The sequence below is a fragment of the Brassica rapa genome, chromosome A07 (assembly GCF_000309985.2).
Source record: "Brassica rapa cultivar Chiifu-401-42 chromosome A07, CAAS_Brap_v3.01, whole genome shotgun sequence".
Taxonomy (NCBI): Eukaryota; Viridiplantae; Streptophyta; class Magnoliopsida; order Brassicales; family Brassicaceae; genus Brassica; species Brassica rapa.
The window spans coordinates 18,506,774-18,532,128 of record NC_024801.2 but is presented as its reverse complement, the minus strand read 5'-3'; the positions used below and the strand labels follow the sequence as shown (position 1 = coordinate 18,532,128).

The following is a 25,355-nucleotide window of genomic DNA, read 5'->3' as shown; positions in this document are numbered from 1 at the left end:
GGGTACATTTCGATCTTGAACCTATTAAGGTAAACTTCTCTGTGATCCAGTTCTTGGTAGAGATATAAACTCAGTTGATTACCAAGTCATTACTAAATGATACGTGATAGAAAAAAAATCTTTTAATAAAACTTTTTAAAAAAATTTATAAGAGGATAGTAAAATTTACTTGAAGTCTTATTTCTTTCTTACCGCTGAAAATTTAAGGAAGACGTATGCGCTTCGCAATGATAACACACTCCTAGTAATAAGAATATTCCAACTTATTTTTAATATTTGCTTTTATAGTAATATTTAAAGGTAAAATTATTTCAACTCATTTTTATTTTAATTTTCTTTGTATATAGAAGAAGAAAAAATAACATTCGTCTATCTTATATTCTATATTTAAAAATTGATATTTTAGATAAATGCATTAAAAAAATATATCTCTATTATAGAATTTTTCAGTTTTTGAAAGAAAAAAAAATAGCAAGATACATAAAGATGTCCAAGATAGGATATGATTTCAAGAACGTCTTTGATCCACACATAGACAGATGATAAATGTTCGTAGATTTAGATCAAGAACTAATCAAAGACTGACAAATCCTTTCGTTCTTTCATGTTTTTATATTTGTTGTCTCCTGCATAACATTTCTCACCTCCGTGAAGAAATCTTCAACTCCTGAAATTCACTGAAGCCTATTTAGTATGTATTTGTAAGTTTGGCTTATTCTTGTTTAATTCAAATCATCAAAATGCATCTCAGCAATATTGAGTTCATGTCGACTTTCTGCGTAAACTGGCATATATGTAGAATCTACAATGTTCCATTGATGCTCTTGCATCAAAATCACCATTTTAAACCAACAAAAAGATGCACCACACTGTTTCTGACATGGTTTTCCAACAAGTACATTGCCATAATCAGGTCTTACTTCCCTACATTCCTTGTCTGAAACCTCAAAAACCCAACAGAAACAAACCAAAAAAGTACAGAGATAATATGAATCTTGCAGCCACAAAATAGTAACAATGGCTCTCTCAGACTGATTCATCGTAGAAGAATATCACACCATCATCTCATCTTCATCTCCATTGGAGAAGAATCCATTATACCTCTCCATGAGGCTTCTTATGTACATCAATTCTTTGTTTGCTTCGTTTCGGCTTACTCTTCTTTCCAGATTCTACCGGTCACTCTCAACTTGAGTTCTTGCCTATCACCTCCAGAGAAGTAGAGTGCGAGGTTTCTAGGGATGATGAGACCGTCTTGACTGTCCCTGACTTTCCTGTGACTGTCACGGATGCTTCTAGGGATCCCTTGCCATGTTAGTTTACGTCCATGAGCTCCCACTTCCAAGCTGTAACTGAACTTCTTTGCCTCGTTTTCATCTCCCATGAAACGAAGAAACGCCATGTAAACTGGAGCCATCCCTAGCTGGAACGCCTCAAAGTGTAAACAGAACTGTCTCCCAAAACAGTTGAACACCTGGAAACATATTTAAAGTAACTTAAAGAGCGTAACATGAATCAATAGTGATAGACAACTACTTATGTTATTACCGTAAGCATCCATGTAGCATTCTCAACTTCATGTGGATTTGATTTAACATAACGGTGGTTGAATGTGCAACCGTCATGCATATCCACTTTATGATCATCTTTCAGATGAACAACAAGCGTGGGGATATCACCAGTAACAGAACACTCAGAGCCAGCATAAGGGCAAGCGTAAGGCCTAAACCTGCAGTGCTGCTCGTGCTTAAGCTTGCTGTAGTAAGGGAAAATGTCATGACACCCCAAACTTTGGTACCGGCATGGAACTTCCAGGGACTCTGCAACTTTCTCGAGAGCTAAGCATCTTATGTTACCAAGCTCGTAGCGACATGTAGGGCAAGTGTTCTGCACTCTCGCTTTGCAGTTTGAGCATAATGTGTGGCCATTTGGACACTGTAGAATCAAACAAACGTTAATAAAAATGAATTTTGCAATTACCAATCTTTGAGAAAGAGGGACAAACCTGATGAATTGGAGGGTACATTAGGTTTGTACACACTGGACATTCGAGAAGCTCGTAGACACCATTGTTTGAATGCATCCCATATTTTCCAACTCCTGCGCTCCCTGACTTTGTAGGTTTGTTGTTATTAACTTCGGCTTTCGCCATTTTAACTTCGTAGTCCATTCCTGTTGAAGTAGATTCAAGGACTTCTTTCAAAGCACTGCCTCCAGGAGCCATGGTGAGTCCAATTCCCTTAATTCAAAAACGTGAAAATGCCCTTGTTGTAGTCAAATTATTTGCTCCTTTAAGATCTATTTGTTACCCTGCAGGAAGAAAGAAGGTATCATGACCAATGTTAGCTTATATGATTCACAATGTCAAACTTAGCAATCATATCAAGGGCAGATACTTAGTTCACTTGATCAAGTCTTTTTACTTTGTTTCTGGATCTGTTAGCTTCTTATATAACAAAAGAATAAAATAAAACAAAGTTCAAAAGTAAACAAACAATTGGAGCAAAACATTAAATGCACTTTCAGATAGGTCCCAAAGCAATAAACCTCAAGCAATGAACAATGCTAGAACTAGCTAGAGACAATTCCAATGACGTCAAATGTTAAAAGTAATCAATTGCACAACTATCAAACATCAATACTTACCACTCTTTTGAATAGTAGCAACATAATAATGGATCTAACTAGAACAAGAAAAAAAAAGTAAACTAAAGAGCAGATACTTAGTTCACTTAATCAAGTTTGAGGAACAAAAAAAACAATTCAAAAGAAAACAAATAATTGGACCAAAACATTAAATGCACTTTTAGATAGATACTAAAAGAATAGGTTTCAAGCTATCAACAATGCTAAAAGCTAGACCATTGCAACATTCAAATGACTTCAACTGTTAACAGTAATCAATTGCAGAACCATCAAACATCAGTTGAGAAAACAAAACAAAAAACATTTTCTCTTTGCAGAACATTCTTTTCAATCCAACCGGACAGAGAAACATAATAAGAATGGATCTAACTAGAACAAGAACTGCCAAATCTAACCTACGGCAGCTAACAAAGAACGTGCAAGCAAGGTTTCAATTTTCGCAATTAACAAAAAGAAATGTCTTTGATTCAAACCAGGTTTAAGCAGAAGTCTATAGAGAAGAGAAGGATGTTCAAAAATGCAAACCTCAATATCATAAATCTCAACATTATCTTTGCCCCCAATTCAAAGACAACAACAAAAATAGAGAAATGGTATTCCCAAAAATTCGATCTTTTTACATTTCGAGATATATATATTTTCCCCCACACACGATGCAATATATCAACATAAACCATCGACCCGTGAATCCTGCCCGTAAACCCAATTTCGAAATTAGGTGATTCTCGATTTTTATCCCTAATTTCAAAAAAAAAATACAAACCCAAAATTCAAAAAAAAAAAAAAGAGGAGAAGAAAAAGTTTGTTACCTGGAAACAAAACTCTAGACTTTGTGTTTATTGGTGTTTTGTCTGATTCAGATTCAAATCTAAGACAAGAAATTGATGGATTTTTGAAGGAAACGAAATATTTTGAGAATTACCCAGAAAATGAAAAGGGACGGGAGGAGGCGGAGGAAGAGGGATGTGTCATGTCTTCTTGAAAGCTATTAATGGTGTTCTCTTGTCTTTTTGGCTTTATTCCACTTTTTAAAACACCGAATCACAATTCACGAAGGTGGTGTTTCTTTTTTTTTTTTAGAAATACATTGATCATCCCTTAATTACATTATTTATATTTAATGATTTTGTACTATATTCATACTTTTTTGACAGACTATATTCATAATTATTATTACTAATTTGATTTATTTATTTTTCGGTTACAAATTTCAACGCTCAGTTTCTTATTTTCTATATTCCATCTCTTTCATGTTTTCAGTTTCTTAACAACACAAAAGAAAAGAACAAATATTTTAAATTTTTATTACATTCACTTATACGTGTGTGCTAGACCTGGGTATTTTAACCTGGACCCGAAGACCTGAACCGAAACCTATCCAAAAATATTCGACCTGGAACCGGATCGAAAATTTACAAGTACCTTTTGGGTCTAAATTTTTTTTACCCGAAAGAACGGAACCAAAAAAAAACCGATCCGAATAGATCCGGATCCGAAAAGAACCGACCCGAATAGATCCGACCTGATAAGAACCGATTTGTACCCAACTTAAGAACATGTATATGATGTTTTTGTGTTCTATTTTATATATATTATTTTATGATTTAGTTGAAATATCTTTTGTGAACAACATTTGTTATTATTTTATTAACATTTTTAAGTAATATAAAGCTTTAAAATATAAAATTTAAAGTTTTAAAATGTTTTATTTTAATTATTAATAGTTTTATTTAAGTTGTTTTGTAAAATTTTAGATATATATGATAAATATTAAACTAAAGTTGATGAAATTGGGTATATCATGTATTTTTTAGATGCTAAATACCTGAACCCGATTCGGACCCGATATGGACCCGAAAAATTATGGGTATTTTCTGGATATTTTAATTATCGGCCCGAACTGATCCGGATCCGAGAAGAATCGACCCGAACCCGTACCGAAAATTTCTAAGTATTTATTAGATCTAAATATTTACGATCCGAAAAAACCGGCCCGAACCGACTTGAAAACCAGAATGCGCAGGACTAGTGTGTGCCATATGAATTGTGACTTGTGAGTAAAAACAAAAGAAGCAGTAAAATAGCAGGTAAAGTGCACACACAAAAAAAAGCAGGTAAAAGACTTTGAAACGGGAGTCTACAAAAGTCAACTTCTATCGAGGAAATAACGAGAAGTAATGACCAATTACGAAAAGAGTAATAACCATTTTTAAACTTAACTACTATCTTATTGGCTCCAATTCGTGCATCGAATAAAGAGGCGACACTCGTTTCCTGCATACATCATTTTATTTAATTACATCATCTTTTAAATTACCAAGAGATGGAATATCGTACATTTAAAATAAGGTTTCGGTTCTAACCAGAACTGAAACAATCGACAGGAAAATATATAAAATCAGATAATTCAAAAGAACAATTGAAGTGTCGGATGTTGCTGCGCGCATGTGACATGTACACTGCTCATAGTATTTTGGATGTTTGTTCGAGGACAAAAAGTTAGGAGTTACGGACGTGAAGGAAAAGCAACATTTTAAAAATTAATTATAAAAATAACGTCGCCTGAGAGATTCGAACTCTCGCGGGGAAACCCCATGTACTTAGCAGGCACACGCCTTAACCACTCGGCCAAAGCGACTTGTTGACCAAAGACTACCATAATAAGTAAATCTATATAACCACATGAACTACTTGTTGACCAAAGACTACCACAATAAGTAAAATTATATAACCACATGTTTTGCTCTGAGGTTATTGATTTATTATACATCTTTCTTGTCAACTTTATTCAAATATTTTTGTAATTTTGTAACTATGATTTTAGTATCATAGATTTGACTAGTATCTTGAGGTTAAAGTATTAAAAACACTCAAAATGTTGGCATTTTGAGCATGTATAATCGAGTCATAAGAAACACATTTCAATGGACTGAGAATATCCAGGTTCAAACAGAATAGAACTCCTGAAAAGATAAAGAAAACTTTTATTGAAAAATACCATCCCTATTGCGAAATTACAAATAAAAATACAACAAACCAACAAGCAAGAAAATAAAAATACAGTTACAATCTTCTTCTTCTTCTTCCTCATCATCATCATCTTCCACGGATTGAAAAGCTTTTGTTTTAAGTAAATCTCCTTCTCCTAGGCGGGCGAGAATCTGCACTGTCTACATCAGAAACCCTCGACCCATTCTCATTCCTTCTCCTCGAAGAAGATGTTGAAAGAGTGACCATGGAATCAATCTCAACTGCAGTATCCACTTGACTCTCAGAGTTTATCACAGCTGCAATGCTCGAGAATGAGTCTCTATCATCAACCACAACAGGAGAATGATGGTTTAGCTCTTGGTGGCTCCTCCCCAATGTATGAGTTCTAAAATATGCGTCCACAAGCCGCTCAGCGGAACTCAATGCAGATGTGAAGTTCGAGATCCTTGCGACTCTGTGGGACTGTAACTGTCTCCTGATCAACATAGGATGGAACCTTGTGGTGGTCTCTCCTTCAAGATCAGGAGTAGCAATGTCCGGGTTTAGATTAATATCCTCTGATGCTGCAGCAATGGCGGCTGCTGCAGCACTAGCCTGGTTCTGCTCTGATCTAACTCCCCTTGAAGTCATCAGCCGGTTAAGGATCGAGTTGGCTCGATCATTCCCTCTTTCTGAGGCCTCGCGGTTACTAAAATCAGGCACAGGGGTTGAATCCCTCTCGAACCTATTCTGTATACGTCTAATCATCTCTTCCATTGGTATTGTAAAAGGCGACCTTTGAATTGTATTCCTCAAACTCTCGATGCGTCTTGCATGGGGTCTCATAGGGATCTTGGTATCTAAACTCTCTTCAACTTCTCTTTTATGGTTGCCTCGACCATATATCGGTGTCACTGTCTTGGGAGTCACCTCTCCTTTGCAGACCGGACACTCCTTTGCTTCCGAGATTTGTAACCATTGGAACAGACAAGGCCAACAGTAAAGATGGCCACAACAGGTGAGAACCGGCTCCTTTGACAAATCCAAACATATATTACAATCGAAGAAGTTACCATCGCTGCCACTGCTTTTCTCAACATCCGCTTTCTTCTCTGACACGCCGTCTCCAATGGCTCCATCTCCGTTCTCACACATTTTCAGATCCTCATTGCCTCTTTCACTACCCTCGCCAGTCTGCAAAGCAGCTCCAGTTACAGGACTTCCCATCAACTGGTTCAGTTCTATAGACATATGGGTTTCGGATAGAATTGGTATGGGGAGATTAAGTTGTCTGAACCGCGTCCTATGCCGAGTTCTGATCCTCGTCACAGCTTCCGAGGATCTCTGAGAAGGGTCATTAGTCCAATCAGCCAGATTGACAGTTTCGTTTAGGGTCGGCTGGAGATCTGACTCAGGATCAGGCCCTAGATTCAAATCTAGGTTCATTGTGTCAGCTAACTCCTCACCCATCAATAAAAAAAAACAAAAAGGCTCTTCCTTTCACTTGTGGTAAAACAAAGACTACTCCGTGGGATCTTTATTACTCTGCATGGAAGAGAAACAAATGAACCAATATTAAGCTTATCCGGTTCACAAGTTGCTTAGATAAGGGTGAACAAAGAAAGCAACATCTCATAGAACAATCAATCTAGCTTTCTTTTCAGGCAACATAGTTATCAATCTAAACAAGACGTACAAGAAACACCAAATTTGAAGTAAATAAGCAAACACAACGTTCAGGAACAAGAACACAAAGTCCAGACATTTGGAAGCTAAGAGGTCGTGCATCAGAAAAGCTAAGGCCAAGTGAATTAGCAAATATAGAAGTAAAGATCTGAAGAAGAACACAAAGTCTAGACTTTTGAAAGCTAAGGCCAAGCGAATTAACAAATATAGGAGTAAAGGTGTAGCAAAAGTTTCGAGCTTTTACAAGAGAGGAAGAGCTGATTCAATCCTCAATTCAAAATCCAAACAACCACAGAATCAGATGAAGAGATATGTACCGTGAAAGCAATTAACAGGCGCGAGGAGTTTGTATTCTCAGATTCAAAATGATAACAGAGTCACTGTATAAACAAGTTGCTAATTACAGGTAGAGATGACAAGAGCCCAGACATTATTCCATTACTAAGCCAACCCCTAATCTGAAAACCCTAATTCTCAAATCCTCACCTGAGAAATCAGCAACCTTCTAACAACAAAAGAACCCAGATTGAAGAAACCCCAAGCTCTCAATTCTCGATCCAGCAACAATCAGCTCAGAAAAACCCGAAACCGATACAAAAGCTTACCCTAGCAAAATCTGGAGCTGGGAGAGAGAACAATCAACGCCCTGGAGCTTGATTAATTCGGTGAAAATTATGAGACCATGGTTGATCAATCAGCTAGAAGGCCAAGCTCAAAGCTTCAGCTGATGGCGCCATGGAAACTCTCCCTTTTTCACCTTTCGATTACGAACGAAACCGAAACCTCGAAGCGGAGAGAGAGAAAGAAAGAAAGAAAGAGACAAAGAGGAGAGGAATCTGGTACGCTCCGGTTTAGGCAAAAGACCGGTCTATAAGTTCCCACGCGATGATCACGTTCTCTTGTGATCGGACGGCTAGGGAATTTTGAGAATCATTTGTAAGACGAGCTATTATGTACACCTCTTCTCTACATAAATCTTTGAAAAGTAATAATTACTATAATTTATAACTAGAAGAGGACGAAAATCGAAAGATACTGAATTGATTTCTATAAATGTAGTATATACCAAATCTCATTAGGTGTCCTTCATTTTTCTGGTGTGAAAACCCTTGTTTAGATGCTGCTGCTAACTTTTATGTTTTAATCTAAAGTGGGTTTTTGTAAAAAATAATAATTGACAATTCTTTCGGCTCAGCTTAGTTCACAAGGCCACCAACTCTGTTAAATTATCAGGTTCACAAAGTAAGATCTTGCAATGTCTCTAAACTAACGTTTTCACTTATATTTTACTAGTATTACTGTCTCGTGCTAAGCACGGGTCAATTTTGTTTGCATTTAAATTATCAGTTTTAGACTATTTTCTTTTTTGTCAATATATATTCTTACATTTAAATTAGCATAATTGATCTATTCAGTTTTATCTATATTCTAATAAGTCATTTCTATAATATTCTAGGGTTAATATAATAAAACAATAATAAACATGTATGTAAAATAGTCAATTTCAGATAACTTACGAAAAAGTTCTTAAGATAGTGGAATATGCTCTTTTATTATAAAAAAAAAACAGATTTGTGAAATTGCCAAACCATAACAAACAAATAAAAAAGAAAAAAAAAACAAATTTGCAAATACACAATTTGTATCATTATAGTTGTTTTTCATCATTACGGTGTTAGTTTATTTGTCTTTGAAAGCAGCATCACATCATTTGTATCACCATCCAATTTGTATTATCATAGTTGTTGATACCTTTTTCTGCAGTAGAGTGTTAAGTTTTTTTTTTCTATCCACATCTTTGAAAACAGCATCACATTATTATTTGTTAGCCACACGATAAAATTTCTCCAAGCCTACAAAACAAAATAAATAAAAAATTTAAAACTAACATAAAAGAAGTAATCAATCAGAAAAGAAATAAGGATACACCTGTTTTCAGATTATATATTGTTCACCACGTTTGTTTTTTTTCATTTTGAACATTTGTTCACTACGTTTGTGCAGAGAAACTATTTCATTTTGTTTTGTTAGCTAGATAATGCTTCGTTCTTGTTAAAGCTTAGTCTTTTTATATATCTTCATCCTTCTATGTTTCTGTTTTGGTGGATGGAAAAGCAAGGTAAGTAGTTTCCTAAAGATAAGCCATAGAGAGAATATTTATGTAAATATCAATGTTACCTTGGTTGTTGTCCGGGCTTCAAAACATGATACACTCACATGCCGTATTCGACCAGAAATAAATAATTAAAAGATTATCACTTGTATGAAGTCTTTTTGCATCAATAGAAGTTCTGAACAAAGAGAAAAAAATATGAAGCATGGGAGAAGAAGAAAGATCGGAATGTAGAAGAGATAAAATGCAGTTTAAATACTTCAACAAAAAAAACAGTTTAAATTGTGAACATCTCATTGAACGTGGTATGATAATGAGAGAAAATTTAGGAATGTAGTTATTTGTATTTTTTTTTTTAAAACAGATCGAAAATATTTTTTGAAAAAAAGAATTTTGTTTAATGTTAATTATTTATTAAATTTGCCACATGTCAAAATCTGATTAGTCAAGTGACTTGTGCTTTAGTATATAAAGGATGTTTACTACAGTTATCATTTTTATGATCACTTTTGAGAAACGATGTTTACTACAGTTATCATTTTGTGCTCTTGTGCATCTATGATGTTGCGAGTTCGACACTCCCATAGGCATATATAATTCTGGCTTCGCCCCTGGTTGCAATACGTTTGTAGACGGTAGTATGTAATACACACTAGGCACATCTTAATTTCCCTGTCCGAAAGTAATATTTTATGAATTATCAAAGAAAAAATACACCATGTTTAGTAATTACTAATTAGATAATTATCAAGAAAAATACACACCATGTTTAGTAATTAGGTAGCGAAAAAGAGACTAGAGAAGGTCGTGGACCTCGTGGTTTCCCACCTCGTTTTCGCTGGTCAAACTTTTTTTTTTTTAAACGAGTTTGGTCATTGCTCCAAAATGACAATTATACCCCCTAGATAGCAACGCACCTTGAGACTAAGAAAGGGCATATATCGTCTCCAGTCTTCAAAACAGACGCCAAAACTCTCTCTTTCGTGAATCTCTGTCCTCGATCGATAACGACGAGCACCGCTCTAACTTCACCGGAAAACCAAATTCCGTCGCAGATCTTATCAGGATGAGTAACGAGCTTCTCGACATCGATCCTATCGACCTTCAATTCCCTTGTGAGCTCACTTATCCAATTTCTCTCAACGATCTTCGCATGTCCTCCATCTTATAGATCTGCCTTCTTCCGATTACTCTCATGTGTTTGATCGAATGATTTGTGATCTTCCGTGCAGTTGAATTGAAGAAGCAGATCTCTTCGTCTCTCTATTTGGCTAACAAGACGGACGATTATGTCGCCTTCAAGGTATAATACAATCACAATCCGAATATTCTCTCAGAGATTCCGTGTTTCTTAGGGTTTCCGATGGTTAATTGTTAGGTTAAAACGACGAATCCGAAGAAGTATTGTGTGAGGCCTAACACTGGTGTTGTTCTTCCGAGATCCTCTTCCGAAGTTCTAGGTTAGATATCGTTTTCTCTGTTGCTACGAGATGAAGAACTCACCTTATTTTGAGATTATGAGTTTGATTTGGTTGTTGTCTTTGGAAACTAGTGACCATGCAAGCGCAAAAGGAAGCTCCTGCTGATATGCAGTGCAAGGACAAGTTCTTGCTTCAGTGTGTTGTGGCTAGTCCTGGTGCCACTGCCAAGGATGTTACTCCTGAGATGGTATAGGGATTTAAACATCGGTTCTTATCATTTCTGAGCATTCTATGTCTTGCTAAGTTAACACAATGTTTTGTTTTGTGATGAACGTTGCAGTTTAGCAAAGAGGCAGGGCATCGAGTTGAGGAGACTAAATTGAGAGTTGTCTATGTTGATCCACCACAGCCACCATCACCGGTTCGTGAAGGATCCGAAGAGGGCTCTTCACCGAGAGCTTCTGTCTCAGACAGTGCGAACGTTTCTGATTTTACTACTGTAAGTGTAGACCTGCTCTGATTGAATAGCCTAGAAGATAGAACCTTCAAGTGGAAATGGGGGTTGTACGGTAGGCGTTTCCTTTGGTAATCGTGTTGATTTTCTTGTTTGCATTTAGGCTCCAAGATTTAGAGTGGACAGGCTTGAACCTCAGGAAAACTCATCTGAGGTATTTTTTATAAACTTTCTTTTTCTTTTTGTATAATACTGCTTTCATGAAGCTGGGCTGCCTTTGCATCAGAACGAGTGTATGAGTATTATACTATTACGTGACCTATATTGATTTAACATCTAAATTACGGAATTATCTTTTCTATCAGGTCTTTTTAGGGATGTTTTTTCTTTAATGGTTCGCGTGTTGTACACTTTATTTCTTTAACTTATTAGACCAAGAACCATAGTCGTTCTCTTTATCACGGTAAAGAATCTTTACCTTGTTTGTAGTTTTGACCAATGTTTTAGCTGCGGTCTAGAGGAATATGGTTTCTTCTGCTGTAGTTTTAGCTTTTTACCATTCAGTTTATGAATCTGCAACGAACTTACTAGAGACTAATTGGCAAATACGGACCGTTGGAGTTAGGTGATATGATCATTTCTGTTACATGCAAGATTTGACGTCTATTGCCTTGTGTGATAACAGGCGAGAGCTCTCATCACAAGGCTCACCGAGGAAAAGAAGTCTGCGCTTCAACTAAACAAGAAACTTCAACAAGAATTGGTAAGGAACTTTCACCTGATCCTTGTATTTTCTTAACTATTAATCCCCGCAATCTTTACGAGCAGTTTCATAGCTAGTTTCACTGGTTTTAGAGAAGCAGCTGTTTTTTTTTTGTGCATTTTAGTAGTAAGAATCTATAGCTTATCATCACTTGCGTTGGCCTTCACTTAATCCTTGTATAGCTTTCATCCGACCAGTTTTGTGTATTTGTCTGTTGCCTCCTTTTACTTCTTATTCCATCATTTAAGATATGAAATCGCTTTAGAATTGCTCCTAGGATATCTCTACGAATTGAAGAAATGAGTATCAAGTTTGGTTTAAAGTTTCTTCACTTTTGCAATACCCAGTCATCTCTATATATGTCAGACAAGCTTTGTTTGTTCAACGTGTGTTAACTTCTCTGATAAGAAAGACATATATGTATAATTTTGCAGGAGCAGTTGAAGCGTGAAAGCAAGAGGAGTCAGAGTGGTGGTGGAATTCCGTTCATGTACGTTCTGCTGGTGGGATTAATCGGTCTAATCTTGGGATACATCATGACGAGGACATGATCACGTTGAATTGAAAGAAAGAAAGAAAGAAAGAAAGAAAGAAAACAGTGTTCCACAACCCACCCCCACAAAGTCTCAAAAGTAGCTCGGACAAACCAAAAATACATGGAAAGAAAAATCAAATTGTGTCGGAAGGACATTCAGTCTTCTCTCTTGTCTTGTCGTCGTCCTTTGATTGAATCTTGAACTTAGTTGCGTTAGAGAATTGTTAATTACAGTTTACCACCAGACTTAGAATTTTCATCCCTTTGGAATCCAAAAGACATTTTTTCAGTGTGTTATCCCCTCCGCTAACTCTTCTCGTCTTTGTTTGCGTTTAATACAAAAAAAAAAAAAATTTCCATCGAACAAGACTCTAGCTGAGTTGGAAGGTTTAACCCAACCTCTAATGCTGTTTCTACCTCGTACGTCTACCTAGTATGTGATTCAGAGATTGTGTGCGCTCGGTTATATGTGCCCTTGTGCCCCGACTTACATTGCGAGTTCCGTTAGGACATACAAATGTCGAAGCTTTTCTTGTTAATCCTTTTTGACTTCTCTTTTAAGACCGATTTTACGCAACATCTTCTTAGGTACTTTTGGTAATGTTGATATATCGGTGATTATGCGCAGCATTTGTCTCTGCAATGGCATTGTTAGTACGCAGAAGAAACCTGCGTTTTTTATCTCAGCTGAGTAGTACAATGTAAGGCTTGTTTTACTGTGGTTATCTACCTTGTTTCTTGGTTAAGCATCGTTGTGGTTTAGCTGTTCGTGCGCTTAATACATGCAAGTTCTCCCCCGCAATGTTGCTGTGAGAATGAAATGGTGCGGTGTTCAGTGTTGCCAATTTGAGAGATGCAGGAAACGAAGCCTCGGTCATTATTTGACTAAGACCTGTACGTTGCTTCTTGGTTCGATGTAATCACCGGTTTGCGTTTGGTTTATGTTTGACATTTGGAGTTGCCACAAAAGGGCTGTGGGTGTGGCTTGTATATATGTATAATTTGGTATTCGTTCGAAGTTAGTACTCCATATATTAATATGATAACTATTCTAGATAAATTATAAAGACTCCTTTTGTTTACATTAAGAAATATTTGATAATAATCTATTACTAAGAGTTTGACCTTATTATATACTATTACCCTGAAATGATTACATAATTGACGCCGAATTGCAATTATTTTGATGGTGATAGGTCTACCACCACTCCATTGACGCTGATCAGCCCAATTGCACACACGTTTTTATTTTATTTGTACGCATGCAATAACTGGCTTTTGCAAAAACAAACAAGTTTGATTTTCTTTTTCGTTTTGTGTTTCAGTTTTTAGTTAGTAATTGTCCCATTTGCAATAAAATGGATAGAAACCAGAAAGAGGTCTACAAAAGAAAAAACTAAAAAGAGGTCTTTTTTTTTTTGACAGCACTAAAAAGAGGTCTTGGGAAAAGAAAGCTAATATTATGTGGGGTTGATAGCGATCGAATGCTTTATTCCCAAGCAGAGACTTCAAGTCGAGTGAAAAAAAAAAACAGAAAATGTAGCTTAATTTATTTTAAAGAACCACAAAACAGTGTTAAAGATTTTTTTTTTTAAAGAATAAATAACGAGAAAAAAACTAGGATAACACCAAAGCAAGTTTTTGTTCCCAAAGTAGCACTCAAGGCTCAAAGTCTCAAAAATAGGTTTCATTAAAGAGGTAAATATACACTTATACCCCTTGGGTTAATTAATCCAAACCTTAGGGTTTAGAGTTAAGAGGTGGAGTTTTGGAATTAGGATTTAAAATTTTATAAAAAATAAATACTAAAATAAAAAATAAAAATTTTAAAAACAGTTTCAAAAAGTATTTTTAAATTATAAAAAGAAAATTTGAAAAAAAATTAAAAAAAATTCAAAAAAAAAATTATAAAAATTTCGAATCTGAAAACATATAATCTGAAACTATAAAAAAATTTCTTTTTTTATTTTTTTATTTTTTTATTTTTATTTTATTTATTTTTATTTATTTTTGTTTGTTTATTTAATTTTAAACCAAGGGTATTAGAGATATTTTACCCTTTAATGAATGTCATTTTTGTGACTTTCTCCTTCTAGTGCTATTTTTGAGACATAAACTTCAAAATGTGCTATTATTGACAATTGCCCATAAATAATTGGGAAAGGAAGACATTGGTGGAGCCGTGGAGCAAGGCATCAGACCTAAGATGCAACCTGGTTCTGTAAATAGCTTTTTTTTGGGCTCAACAACAATTTTTATTAACCAATTAGGATTACATGATTTTAACTTTTACAAAGATTAAACCACATTTACAATGAAGTGAGTATCACCTATGAACACATAGATGAATCATACGCTACCCGAATCGATACTTCATTGGAATTTCATCCGATGAGAACGAGCTCACTCCACTATTCGAAATAAACCACTTCTTAAAATTCTAAATTAGACCCAAGATACAAAAACCTTAATTATCCAATAACAACGAAATCTAAACTTGAGTACATATTTGTACGAGTCACTAATCACCAATGATCCGAATGTTGCACTTGGACTAGAATTTTTTCACTGTAAGGCGCATCTCAAGTATTGACCTATCACTACCGAGGTCAAGGTCTCGATCCTAAGCCAAAAACCAGAACACATCTGGACTGAAAAATTGGATCTTGACTACGGCAACATGCCCGCAGTAGTAATAGTTGCATCCAAAGGTGTGGAGTAGTACCACTGGACTTCACAGTTGAAATCGCCGCCGGAGCTGGGATATATTGTTTTACCACGACCCCAACCAAAGCCCATGACCACTCCGTCGGTGTGGAGCCTTGCGCGGTGACGTCTCCAGAAACCGAAGAGCATGACCATTATCCGCCGTCCGTTGATTCACTCCTCCAGTCATCACACCGCCGCAAAGGGTAGTAGATCCGAGGTGGAGGAGGGTTCCCACTGAGCCACGCGCCGTCGCCATGAAGCTTCCGCCGAAGATCTGAAAAATGCAAAACTAGATCTGACGTTCAACTCCAACCCTAAAAGCCGACCTTTCCCGCCTCCGCCTTTCCACGAGCCTCACCGCTTCTCCATAAATCCACCGGCTGTTGTTCCCTTATCTCGATAGAGAACATTGTCGATGACACAAAAGAAGTTTGCGTATCGGCTGGGATTGAAACGAAAACAGAGAAAGACAAAAGGAAAATGAGTTAAGGAGGAGAGGAACGCCGGTGTCGAAGTTAGGGTTCTTCTTCTTTGAGTTTTTGAGAGAGAGCGGCGAATAGTCCACCTTTCCTGTTTTATTGTTTTGGTTCTGTAAATAGCTTAAAGCTTGATTTCAATTTAATTTTTTTTTTAAATAGAGTAAAATATAATATGGAGTAAAAGTACTTTAACTCTATCATATGTCTTACTTCATGATAAAGTAATGAACAAATAAAAATAGATTACTCTATTTAAGGAGTAAACTCATCAAGAAATAAAATATGATTGAATCATTTTTTACTTCGTACTCTATTTTAAAATAGAAAATGAAGTGGAATTCGAAATGCTCTTACAGCCAGAAAAAAAATTACCAAGAATTTTGGCTCTAGTAGATTTTAGAAAAATTAAACCGAAGCATGCCACAACATTTTGGTTATTTCTAATGTTTTTAAAAACTTTTTAGTTTTACCATTTTATACAACTATATGTTTAATCCATAATCTCATTTGATCTAAATCATATATATTTGATAAGCATACCTATTTACAATCAAATATTTAGGTATGGTTTCGTTGTTTTTGTTTAGTTTAATTTTAACATTATTATTATTACTATAAAATTAATAAGTTTCACGGTTAATTGTTGAAGTTTTAACTTAGAGATAAAAAAAGTTAAAAACTATTACAACAAAGACATATAAAATTTCAGAAGTATATTATTACTTTACAATCAAGCAGTAACACATCAGACTCAGAGCTTTCATCATGTTTTAAGTAAGTAAATCCAAACTTAAGATTGTTTTTTTTTTTTTTTTTTTTTTGGTAAAATGTTAAATTATTATACCAACTTTTCAATTTTTTACAGACGATACACAGCGAACTAGTAGCAGAAGAACATAAATAAATTAAACAAAAGGGATCTAAGCAACGAAAAACTAATGAAGCAAAGAAGAAGCTGACAATGAACAAAACTTCAACTTTAGCGCGAAGGACCAGAAAGCGAATCGACAACAGAGAGAGCTACCAGTCGCCACGAGCTACCGGAAAGAAAGGCGCCCTCAAACCTTGAAACACACGGCTCCTGCAGCTTCTGGAGAACTCAAACGTCATAAACAGCCCAAAGAATCACAACCCAAACTCGCTAGCTAACCCGAGAGATACTTAACCGGCAGCACGAAGAGAATCTCACAACCGACGATGCCGTCGTTCGGAGAAGGGTGCTGAAGATTGCTGCCTCCAACTCACCAACCCGTGACCGTGTACACCCGTTGAATCCAAGGCTCATATAGAGCAGTGGGACCGGCCAGAAACACCTCTTCCGAAGAAATACCACCAAGCACGCTAGAAATCCGGAGCCAAACTAAAGCCTATCCAATTCCTGCTAACCCAAACAACTCCACAGCTAAACCATCACCAAAAACCCGAGAGGATGGAGAAACGACGACCGCGACCGCCAAACCCCACATCTTTATTAGGAAAGGCGAGAGTAACCCGAGGGCCACAACATCAGACCTGCACACAAACGGAGGCAAAAACTTCTGCAACACCCCAGATCCGTAGATCGAACAGAGCAAGAAACAAAGTTCTTACCAAACGTGTGACCACTAGAGAGACCAGAGACCAAGCTTACCGACTATAGCTCCGGACTGACTCTCACGCGCCGTTACCGGAAGGACAACCGATAACCCGAGACTGAACAGAAACAAGAAGCCTGCCACAAAGCTCCTAGCCAGAGCCAACCACGGACAGACACCCCGACCAAAGACCGAGAGAACCGCCGTGAAGAAGACCCAACCGGCGTCAACGCGCCACTGCTCACCCGAGAGCCCACACCAAGCAAAACAAAAACGCCGGAACTCCAAGCACGAGACTGAAGGCCACAACCATAGGAAAGACAGACACCGTCCTCACGCGCCTAAACTCGCCACCGGAAGCCACAGATCTGAAACTTGAAATTCTGGATCTGAGCTTACGCAGAGCTCTCCCTGCCGCAGAGATAAGAGAGCACAAAGAAGATAAAGACAGAAGAAAACACACAGGAGAAAGGAGGGGATCCGACGACCGCGAACGGCGGAGCGGCCGCCGGAAAAAGCAAGCAAAATGGTGGTGAACTTTGGAGAAGAGAGTCGGGGGGAGGAAGGGGTGAGAGGAGAGCTGATTATTGAATCCAACTTAAGATTGTTACTACTACAGACTTAATAAATCAAATAAATTAATTTATTTTTAACAATAAACAGTAGATGTAATGTTTGTAAGCACGAAGACGTAGGTATGCATGAACCGGTGCTTCTCAATTAATTCTCAAAGAAAAAGAATTGAAGCTTTCTTTGGCAGTCATGGAGACAAAAGTGTATGTTGTCGGTTTGGCTCCATGTTAATTTACGTTATTATATTTCTATTTCAAGTTCTCATATCTTATAGATGACGTATATGTCTTTTTAGTTTTAAAGCTGTACGTAAAGCTGATGCTTTTCATATTGTCAAAAGCTGATAATTTCGAAATTAGGCAACCAAAACAAAAATATTTCATACGAAGTAACATGCAAACCTCGATCCGCTACTAGAACCTAGAGGTGTCACAACCAAACTTTTAATATTTAAAAAACAACTAAGTAAGAGAACAAAGTTTAGCATTGCTTTGGTAAACAAACATTTAAAAGTGAAAGTTTCAAAAAAAAAACATTTAAAAGTGTTCTAGTAGTTAGGTACAATGCTAGTGGATTAGATATAAATCACAGTAGTAAACAAAGACGATAATAATTGATATGAATATATATATAGTACAGGGTTAATAAATCCATCGTTTGTTTTTCTAATCCAGCCAACCTACAAAATTACACGTTTCTAGCGACTATATGGACTATGGTCATGATTAAGAAATATTAATTTTCTACACCGGCGTCATAAAACTAGATCGATATTAGTTTAATGACGCAGTTGGTCGCAAATCAATACCGTCCAATTTAGTTAGCATATAAAAACGGAGACTGTATAATATTAAGCACAAATGACTTTAGGACCATGTGACTTCACAAACAAAAGTCGTATTACAATAATGAACTGGTATACTATATCCGAAAGCTAAAAAGCTTATGAATACATTTAAGGACTACATTTAATCGTTACATTAGTATATACAATCTGTACGCAAATTAAAGTCCTAATCTTTTCTATGACAGAAAAAAAAAAACTTTATCATGGCCAAACATTAAAAGAAATCTGTTAGGTACCCGAGACGATTAAACAAACATTCAACATTGGAAGCTCCAAAACCTAATGATAAAACCAATTAGCTAATCTACTTTTGGTTATAATCTTTACTCTCCGTAGGAATGTGTTAGTGTGTTACAACAGTACCTTGCATGTAGCGTGAGTATTTCACTAATTCTGAATTAGAGTACATTCTAAAGGCCTAATATATTGTTTTTATTGATACATTATGTGTATATAACTTTTTCAAAATACATGTAATGATGTATGTATAACCTAAACACTAGATTAGGCTCTTAAACAGAGTTTTTCACAAGTACATTTCAAGTAAAAAATTAGAACCAGACCAAGATTAAGTAGTCCAAGTTAGTCTGTTTATACTCAAATTCAAATGTATATACTCCTGAGGATTTTAAAAACAAATATTTCATTTGTTTGATATTTTGATTGAAACACAACTATTATGAGAAAAAAAAATTCAATCAGTTATATAAAGTTGTGAAAATATAATTAGTTAAACTAATTTCTAAAAGATTAAAATCAACTAAGAGATGTAAAAACAAACACCAACCATTCTCTAAAACGTCATTGAACATTTTAAAAACACTGGAATAACTATATCTCTTTTGAGATTTTTCTATTTTTGGATAAGAGATAATAAGTATAACCTCAAAAGAGCAAAATAAAATCTAACAAAAGGAGATTTTTGATTATATATATCCTTACTTCCTTAAAATGTTAACATCAAAGTTGAAACTAAGAACATCACTGAACAACATAACAAACATTCAAAGAGAATTAAATCATAAAAAGAAAAACATTAGATGCATTTGGTTTATTCTAACACTTCCAAGCAGAGACAGTAACGAGTTCTTTCCTTTGCCAACACATAACAAGTGAACCCTGTCTTTTCTCAACATAAAACCCTCTGACCAGACTCCTCTGCAACAAACATTCCGCCTGAGCCTCCGCCGTCTGACTCAAACTCGCCGGAGAAAACCCACATTGTGCAAACAAGCTTCTCCACGGCGGTGATCTTTCAATCCAACGGTGTCGTTTCATCAACAGCTTCTCAATCGAAGGCTGCACCCAAAACCTCTCAACACTCTCATCCTCGTGGCCTTGATTAGCATCAAGAGACTCAAGCAGAGTGGTGTGGTACTGAAGCGCGTGGATCACAGCGTTAGGAAACGGCGCGTCGTTACGGTCACATCCTCTGTCCGAACAAACGACGACGTTTGGAGAGATCTGTTTGAGAAAACGGAGTATTAACGGAAGGTAACCGGACACGACGGAGTTAACGGGAAGATTCACCGCGACAGCTTCTTTCTCCGACGAACGGAGAGAGACAGGCCAATAAGCTGGGTTCAGAAGAAGCTCGAGGCTCAACAGCTCGATCTCAAACGGAATCTTGACTTCCCCGGCGAAGCTTCTGAGATTCTCCTCCGTGAATCTGAGCTCGAACTCGTCGGAAACCGTCGACGGAGGAGGAGCAAAAACCGTTATTTTCAAAGACGATGCTCTGTTTCTTCTCCTTGAAGCAAGCTCTTGCATTAAAGACGACCATTGTCCTCCGTATCCAACGTCGAAGTCGATAATGTGGATCCGATCAAACCCCAGCTCGTCGTTGCATGACTCGAGAATCGACTGGTTCGCTGTGAAGTTGACGAATTGAAGAAACGGCGACGTTTCGGAGAAGGTTCTGTACGCGGCGATTCGAAGGATCAGATTCTCTGGTGAGATTAACGGTGGGGATGCGTTGTTGATGAGTGAGAGGAGAGATTCGGTTATGTGAGAAGCCGCTCTTTGAAACGGAGGGTTCTTGTTATTGTTATTGTTATTGTTGCTGTAGCTGAGATGGTGATTGAGCCGCGCCAATATCCCTTGCGCGAGAGCGGTGTGGTCGCCGTTGTTGTTATTGTTCCCGATAAGCTCCGCCGCGTTGAACAGCTGCTCGATGATGACCGTTTGGTCATCGCCGGCCGTTCCCGGCGGCGGAACCGGAGGTAAAGACGAGGAAGAAGACGGGAGTTGTTGTTGCTGGTGAAACTGAAACGGGAACTGGAATTGCTGTTGACGGCGAACGAGAAACGGGTCGTGACCCGGATCCGGATCCGGAAATGGGAAAACGGGTTGATGAGATCCTGAATTGAACCGTTTCGCCGGGGGAGATGACGGTGGGTTAGAGAACGTCAACTCTTCTTGATAAGGGAAGCTACTAGATAACAGAGGATTCACCGGGACAGACCCGGATCCGAATCCGAAACCCGGGTCGAAAACACCGAAGCCTGAACCCGGGTCCATGATAAGCCTTAAGATGCTCTGTTCTTGACCTCCGTCGTCGAGATCGTTTAGACCCATTTGACTACATTTATCATCACCGGCGGTTGTGGCGGCGGTGACGGTACCACCGCCGTGAGAGGAAGAGAGAGTCATGGTGGTGGTGGTTGAAGAGTGAGAAGCGAGAGGGCTAGGACTCCTTAAAGCGTCGAGAACGGACGTCGGCTCCGGTAAAACACCACCGACAACATAACCAAGATCTTGTTCTGCTCCGGTTTTGTCTTGATTAAACCAGGTTTTCTGAGGATCTGAATAGAGAGAAGAAACAACACCGAACACCCCCTCCCCTTGAAATCTTTCAAAGGATAAGGGCATCGCCTCAACACACAGTAAAAAGAACAAGACCTACAGAGAGAGAGAGAGAGAGAGAGAGAGAGAGAGAGAGAGAGAGAGAGATCTCAAGAACCGGAAGACAACAAAAGAAGAAGAGAGAGGTTATGTTCAGAGGTTAAATGTACGGAAGATAGAAAGAAACACATGCAAAGCTCAAAACTTGTAATTGGCGCCTCTACTTTTTTTTCCCTTAAAATCACTTTTCTTTCTTTTTTTCTCTGATGCTGTTTATGTGGATGCGTGCAATATTTAAAAAGTGCTCTTCATCAATGCTTGCTAAGCTTTCTCTCTCTCTCCTTCTTCTATGTGTGGCTTGTGTCTGTAGATGTAGTTATCTACATATGTACCGTGTTCCTGTGACATCTTTGTCTAGTCTCTTCGCATATGGAGCGCGTCACTCTACTCTCTTTTTTTTTGGTTGTCACCACTTTTGTCCTTTTTTTTTTAACAACACCACATTTGTCTTACTCTTTGAGGTTTGGACACAAGCTTTCATTCAAATGCTTTGTTTTGAGAATGTTTTTTTTTTGAAACTTATTAATGGAATTGAATCTCAGAATTTGTTTTAGAATGTTGCCTTCTATAGTATTAATAAATCACCCCTGCCACTTTCTAGTGGGTTAAATGGTTCTTATGTGGGCTCGACCGCAAACATAAAAGGGTATTATAAATCTAGTTGCTCTGTAAAATATAAGCTCTGAGGTTTATATAGGCTCTAATTCTATCTACTTGTAAATTTCAAAGCAGCAAAGTAATAGTAGTTGATAAGCATTTGTAGGGATTTTAAACTTGGTAAACATAATGATTCTTTATAAAAACCAGTGATAATATATGCTGTAAATAATATTTTAATAGAGAGAAATAATGACAAATTTATTTCACCTATAGGCTGTAGCATTCTATCATTAATTTGTTTTCCATAAATTAAACTGATTATATTATAACTAAACTAATTAATTATAAGTATGAAATAGATATGATGACCAAAAAGACTTTAACAGTATTTTTGAATAGATATTAGTAGTATTCTATAGATACTCTAGCCGGCTCACCTCAACCGGAGTTAAGAAAATATTAGTAGTATACAATTAAGTTTCCCTTAAGTTTTTTCCTTTAAAAAAATTCAAATGTTTTCCCATTTTCACGTACTTTATACTTTTATTTGAGTACCTTTAAAAACTATGAAAAAGGCGCGTAAAAAATCATTGATCAAAAAGACTTGAACAGTATTTAAAAAAAATACATATGCCGAGGAAGCAGAGCAAAAAGACGAAACTGACGCAGATGGTTCATTACCAGAATTCCCAAATTTACCCTCTTAGACTCGTGAAGTTCAAACGAGAGAGGGCTATATTGGTAATTTAAAGAGAAACAACTCTGGCAGGCGACTCTGACGGACCGGTGCTCTATTTGAGTGTCTCTCTGTGTGTGGCTTTTTGAAGATTTTCTTGAAAACATCGAGACATAATCTATCAACGGTTGATTCTTTGTCTAGATATAGATCCAGCGGCTCTAGATTGTGTATTCTTCACTTTTTTTGTATTTTTTTAACATTTAATAAAATGTCATTTATAATTCTTGACTACAAAAATCTAAGATGGTGGTGGATTACTTTAACTCGTGATTTTAAAAACTCGAAATCTTTATTTATAAAGAACTCAAAGCTGTTAATGATAACATGTGTTAGTTAAAGAACTTGCGTATTTTCATTGGGACTTTATGCCCACTCGTTTCACTTATGACGAATGCATGTTTTGAAAATGAGAATGCTATGCTCAAAAACTTAAATCTATATTTAAATAGTTAGTCGTTAATTATTATGTCTATATTGCCGATCGTTAATAGAATATTATATAATCGATGAACGTACAAACATAAACGTAATAAACTTCTTACATTAGGCATAAGGTATTATTAAGGGACACTAAACAACATACTAGAAACCAAACTTGTTTTTAATTATAAAACAATTATATGTTCTTGCCAACATAAATCAATTCAATCGCACGGTCCCGATATGTTGTTCACAATTTCTAAGAAAGTTCGTGGTAGTGAAGCACCTCGATGATATATCATCGATCACGCTAACCTTTGTTTATTCCATAACAAGGAAAAAAAACATTATACAACCATAGCACACAACAAAATATAAATAACATTTTATTTTGTAACTTGAAATATAAATAACAATATAACATTACTATTAATAAGTATGAAGTGATCATATATACATGAATGATTAAAAACAAGTGGGGTAAATGAAAATCAAATAAGGAGATCTGCAGCTGGATTTCCAAGACAATACTGAATTTCTGGTTGCTTGTGTATCGTGAATGTAAAGTATACATGGTTATTATGTTATTTTTGTGTGCCAGTTTTGAATTAACCGTACATTTATATCTCGAACCAGAAAAAAAAACAGAAAATTTATTTTTGAGCATTGTCTTCTTCTTTTTTTTTTTAAGAAAGGGCCTTATTATTGAGCATTGTCATTATGAGAGACATGGTTTATTTCCCAAGACAAGCCACAAACCTCCATGTGAGTTTCCACCACTATTGTAACTCCCTGTTAATACAAAATGTGAATCGCATTAAAATATTTGTTCGTGTCTTTTTGTTAGTTTTAGGATACAAATTACCAACTTGCTCATTCAATATTTAGGGGTGATGACTAGCTAGAGAAGGGACACCACTAACGTGCCACTTGTGTAGATTTTCAGATATATATATATATATATAGATAATATCTTTTTTCTTCTTTTAAATTTTTATTTTTGCAACCTTATAAATTTATATATATGCGGTGAGTCATTATTATACATCACTTTTGCATTTTAATAATGGAAATTAATTATACAATTTTCTTAATTTTTTTATAATTTTCGAAATGAAATATGATTGGTAAATCAATAAGAGTACAAGGCATACGTATTCATATCGATGTTATTATGTTCCCTTGTATCTATGTGTTTATGACAGAAAATATAACAAATACAGAGCTACAATTTCACCCCGAAAAAGAAACAGAGCTACAATAATGGTCTCTTTTGTTAAGCAGCGACCAACAACAACAGCACAAGATGATCATCGATTAATACGTAACGAAAAACTTAATTATTATTGCTAAAATCTAGGGTTAGTTGACATATAAAATTGTAGGATGCATTATTACACACATTCTCCCTCTAATCATTTGGTAATGACGAAGAGTTCCTATAATACACTCCTTAATCTCAAGTCCATTTCTCATTTGTCGAATAAACTAATCACGTCTATTAATATCTCTATCGGTAGACAAGACAACTAGATGCTGTTTTCCAAACTTGTTTATTTCTAAATCATCCAAATGAATGAATAGCCACGAATATAAACGAAAGCGCAAAAGGATTTTATGATTTTGTATCAATTCATCCACATGCGTTACAAACGTCAAAAATTCCAAAGAATATATTCGTGAGGGAGTTATATTATGTAGTATATGTACGTACATAGTATATTGATCATGGCCTATTGTAGTATGCTTATAGTAAACTAACCACAGGCCCATTTACAACTTGATCTGGTCCATAAAAGCTCAGTAATCCGTATTATCCGAGGTCATTAAGCCACACCACATATTGTGACGCAGAGGCAAGAAAAAGAATGAGAAAAGGCTAATGAAGACGTGCAATCCACTACAAAAAGAAAAGTCTGAGG

The 25,355-nt window shown here is 36.4% G+C and overlaps 4 protein-coding genes and 1 non-coding gene across 8 annotated transcripts; 1 reads left to right on the top strand and 4 right to left on the bottom strand.

The window, feature by feature from the left end:
• Window positions 1-810: 810 nt before the first annotated feature.
• Window positions 811-3,720, bottom strand: LOC103830135 (E3 ubiquitin-protein ligase SINAT2). 2 transcript variants are annotated; one of them, XM_033275233.1, is made up of 4 exons: window positions 3,569-3,720; window positions 2,006-2,310; window positions 1,549-1,935; window positions 811-1,474 (listed from the first exon to the last, which is right to left on the bottom strand). In XM_033275233.1, exons 2-4 carry the CDS (start codon window positions 2,222-2,224, stop codon window positions 1,154-1,156), a joined length of 927 nt encoding a protein of 308 aa, XP_033131124.1. In that variant the 5' UTR covers window positions 2,225-2,310; window positions 3,569-3,720; the 3' UTR covers window positions 811-1,153. The 2 variants fall into 2 exon arrangements, with proteins under 2 accessions (XP_033131124.1, XP_009104101.2); XM_009105853.3 differs by having other exon boundaries at window positions 3,456-3,703.
• Window positions 3,721-5,202: 1,482 nt separating this feature from the next.
• On the bottom strand, window positions 5,203-5,284 carry TRNAS-GCU. Its single transcript has one exon. It is a non-coding gene; the product is annotated as a tRNA-Ser (tRNA).
• Window positions 5,285-5,554: 270 nt separating this feature from the next.
• LOC103830134 lies at window positions 5,555-8,279 on the bottom strand. Of its 3 annotated transcripts, none has more exons than XM_009105851.3 (2): window positions 7,908-8,279; window positions 5,555-7,161 (listed from the first exon to the last, which is right to left on the bottom strand). In XM_009105851.3, the coding sequence occupies exon 2, from the start codon at window positions 7,084-7,086 to the stop codon at window positions 5,773-5,775; it is 1,314 nt and encodes a 437-aa protein (XP_009104099.1). In that variant the 5' UTR covers window positions 7,087-7,161; window positions 7,908-8,279; the 3' UTR covers window positions 5,555-5,772. The 3 variants fall into 3 exon arrangements, with proteins under 3 accessions (XP_009104099.1, XP_009104100.1, XP_033131118.1); XM_009105852.2 differs by lacking the exon at window positions 7,908-8,279 and adding an exon at window positions 7,789-7,813; XM_033275227.1 differs by lacking the exon at window positions 7,908-8,279 and adding an exon at window positions 7,620-7,780.
• A 2,038-nt stretch (window positions 8,280-10,317) lies between these two features.
• On the top strand, window positions 10,318-12,898 carry LOC103830133 (vesicle-associated protein 1-2). The gene is made up of 8 exons (XM_009105850.3): window positions 10,318-10,530; window positions 10,648-10,718; window positions 10,794-10,875; window positions 10,968-11,083; window positions 11,177-11,335; window positions 11,454-11,504; window positions 11,976-12,053; window positions 12,488-12,898. Exons 1-8 carry the CDS (start codon window positions 10,482-10,484, stop codon window positions 12,602-12,604), a joined length of 723 nt encoding a protein of 240 aa, XP_009104098.1. The 5' UTR covers window positions 10,318-10,481; the 3' UTR covers window positions 12,605-12,898.
• Window positions 12,899-19,669: 6,771 nt separating this feature from the next.
• Window positions 19,670-23,918, bottom strand: LOC103830132 (scarecrow-like protein 27). The gene has a single exon (XM_009105848.3). It carries the CDS (start codon window positions 21,639-21,641, stop codon window positions 19,827-19,829), a length of 1,815 nt encoding a protein of 604 aa, XP_009104096.2. The 5' UTR covers window positions 21,642-23,918; the 3' UTR covers window positions 19,670-19,826.
• Between the last annotated feature and the right edge of the window lie 1,437 nt (window positions 23,919-25,355).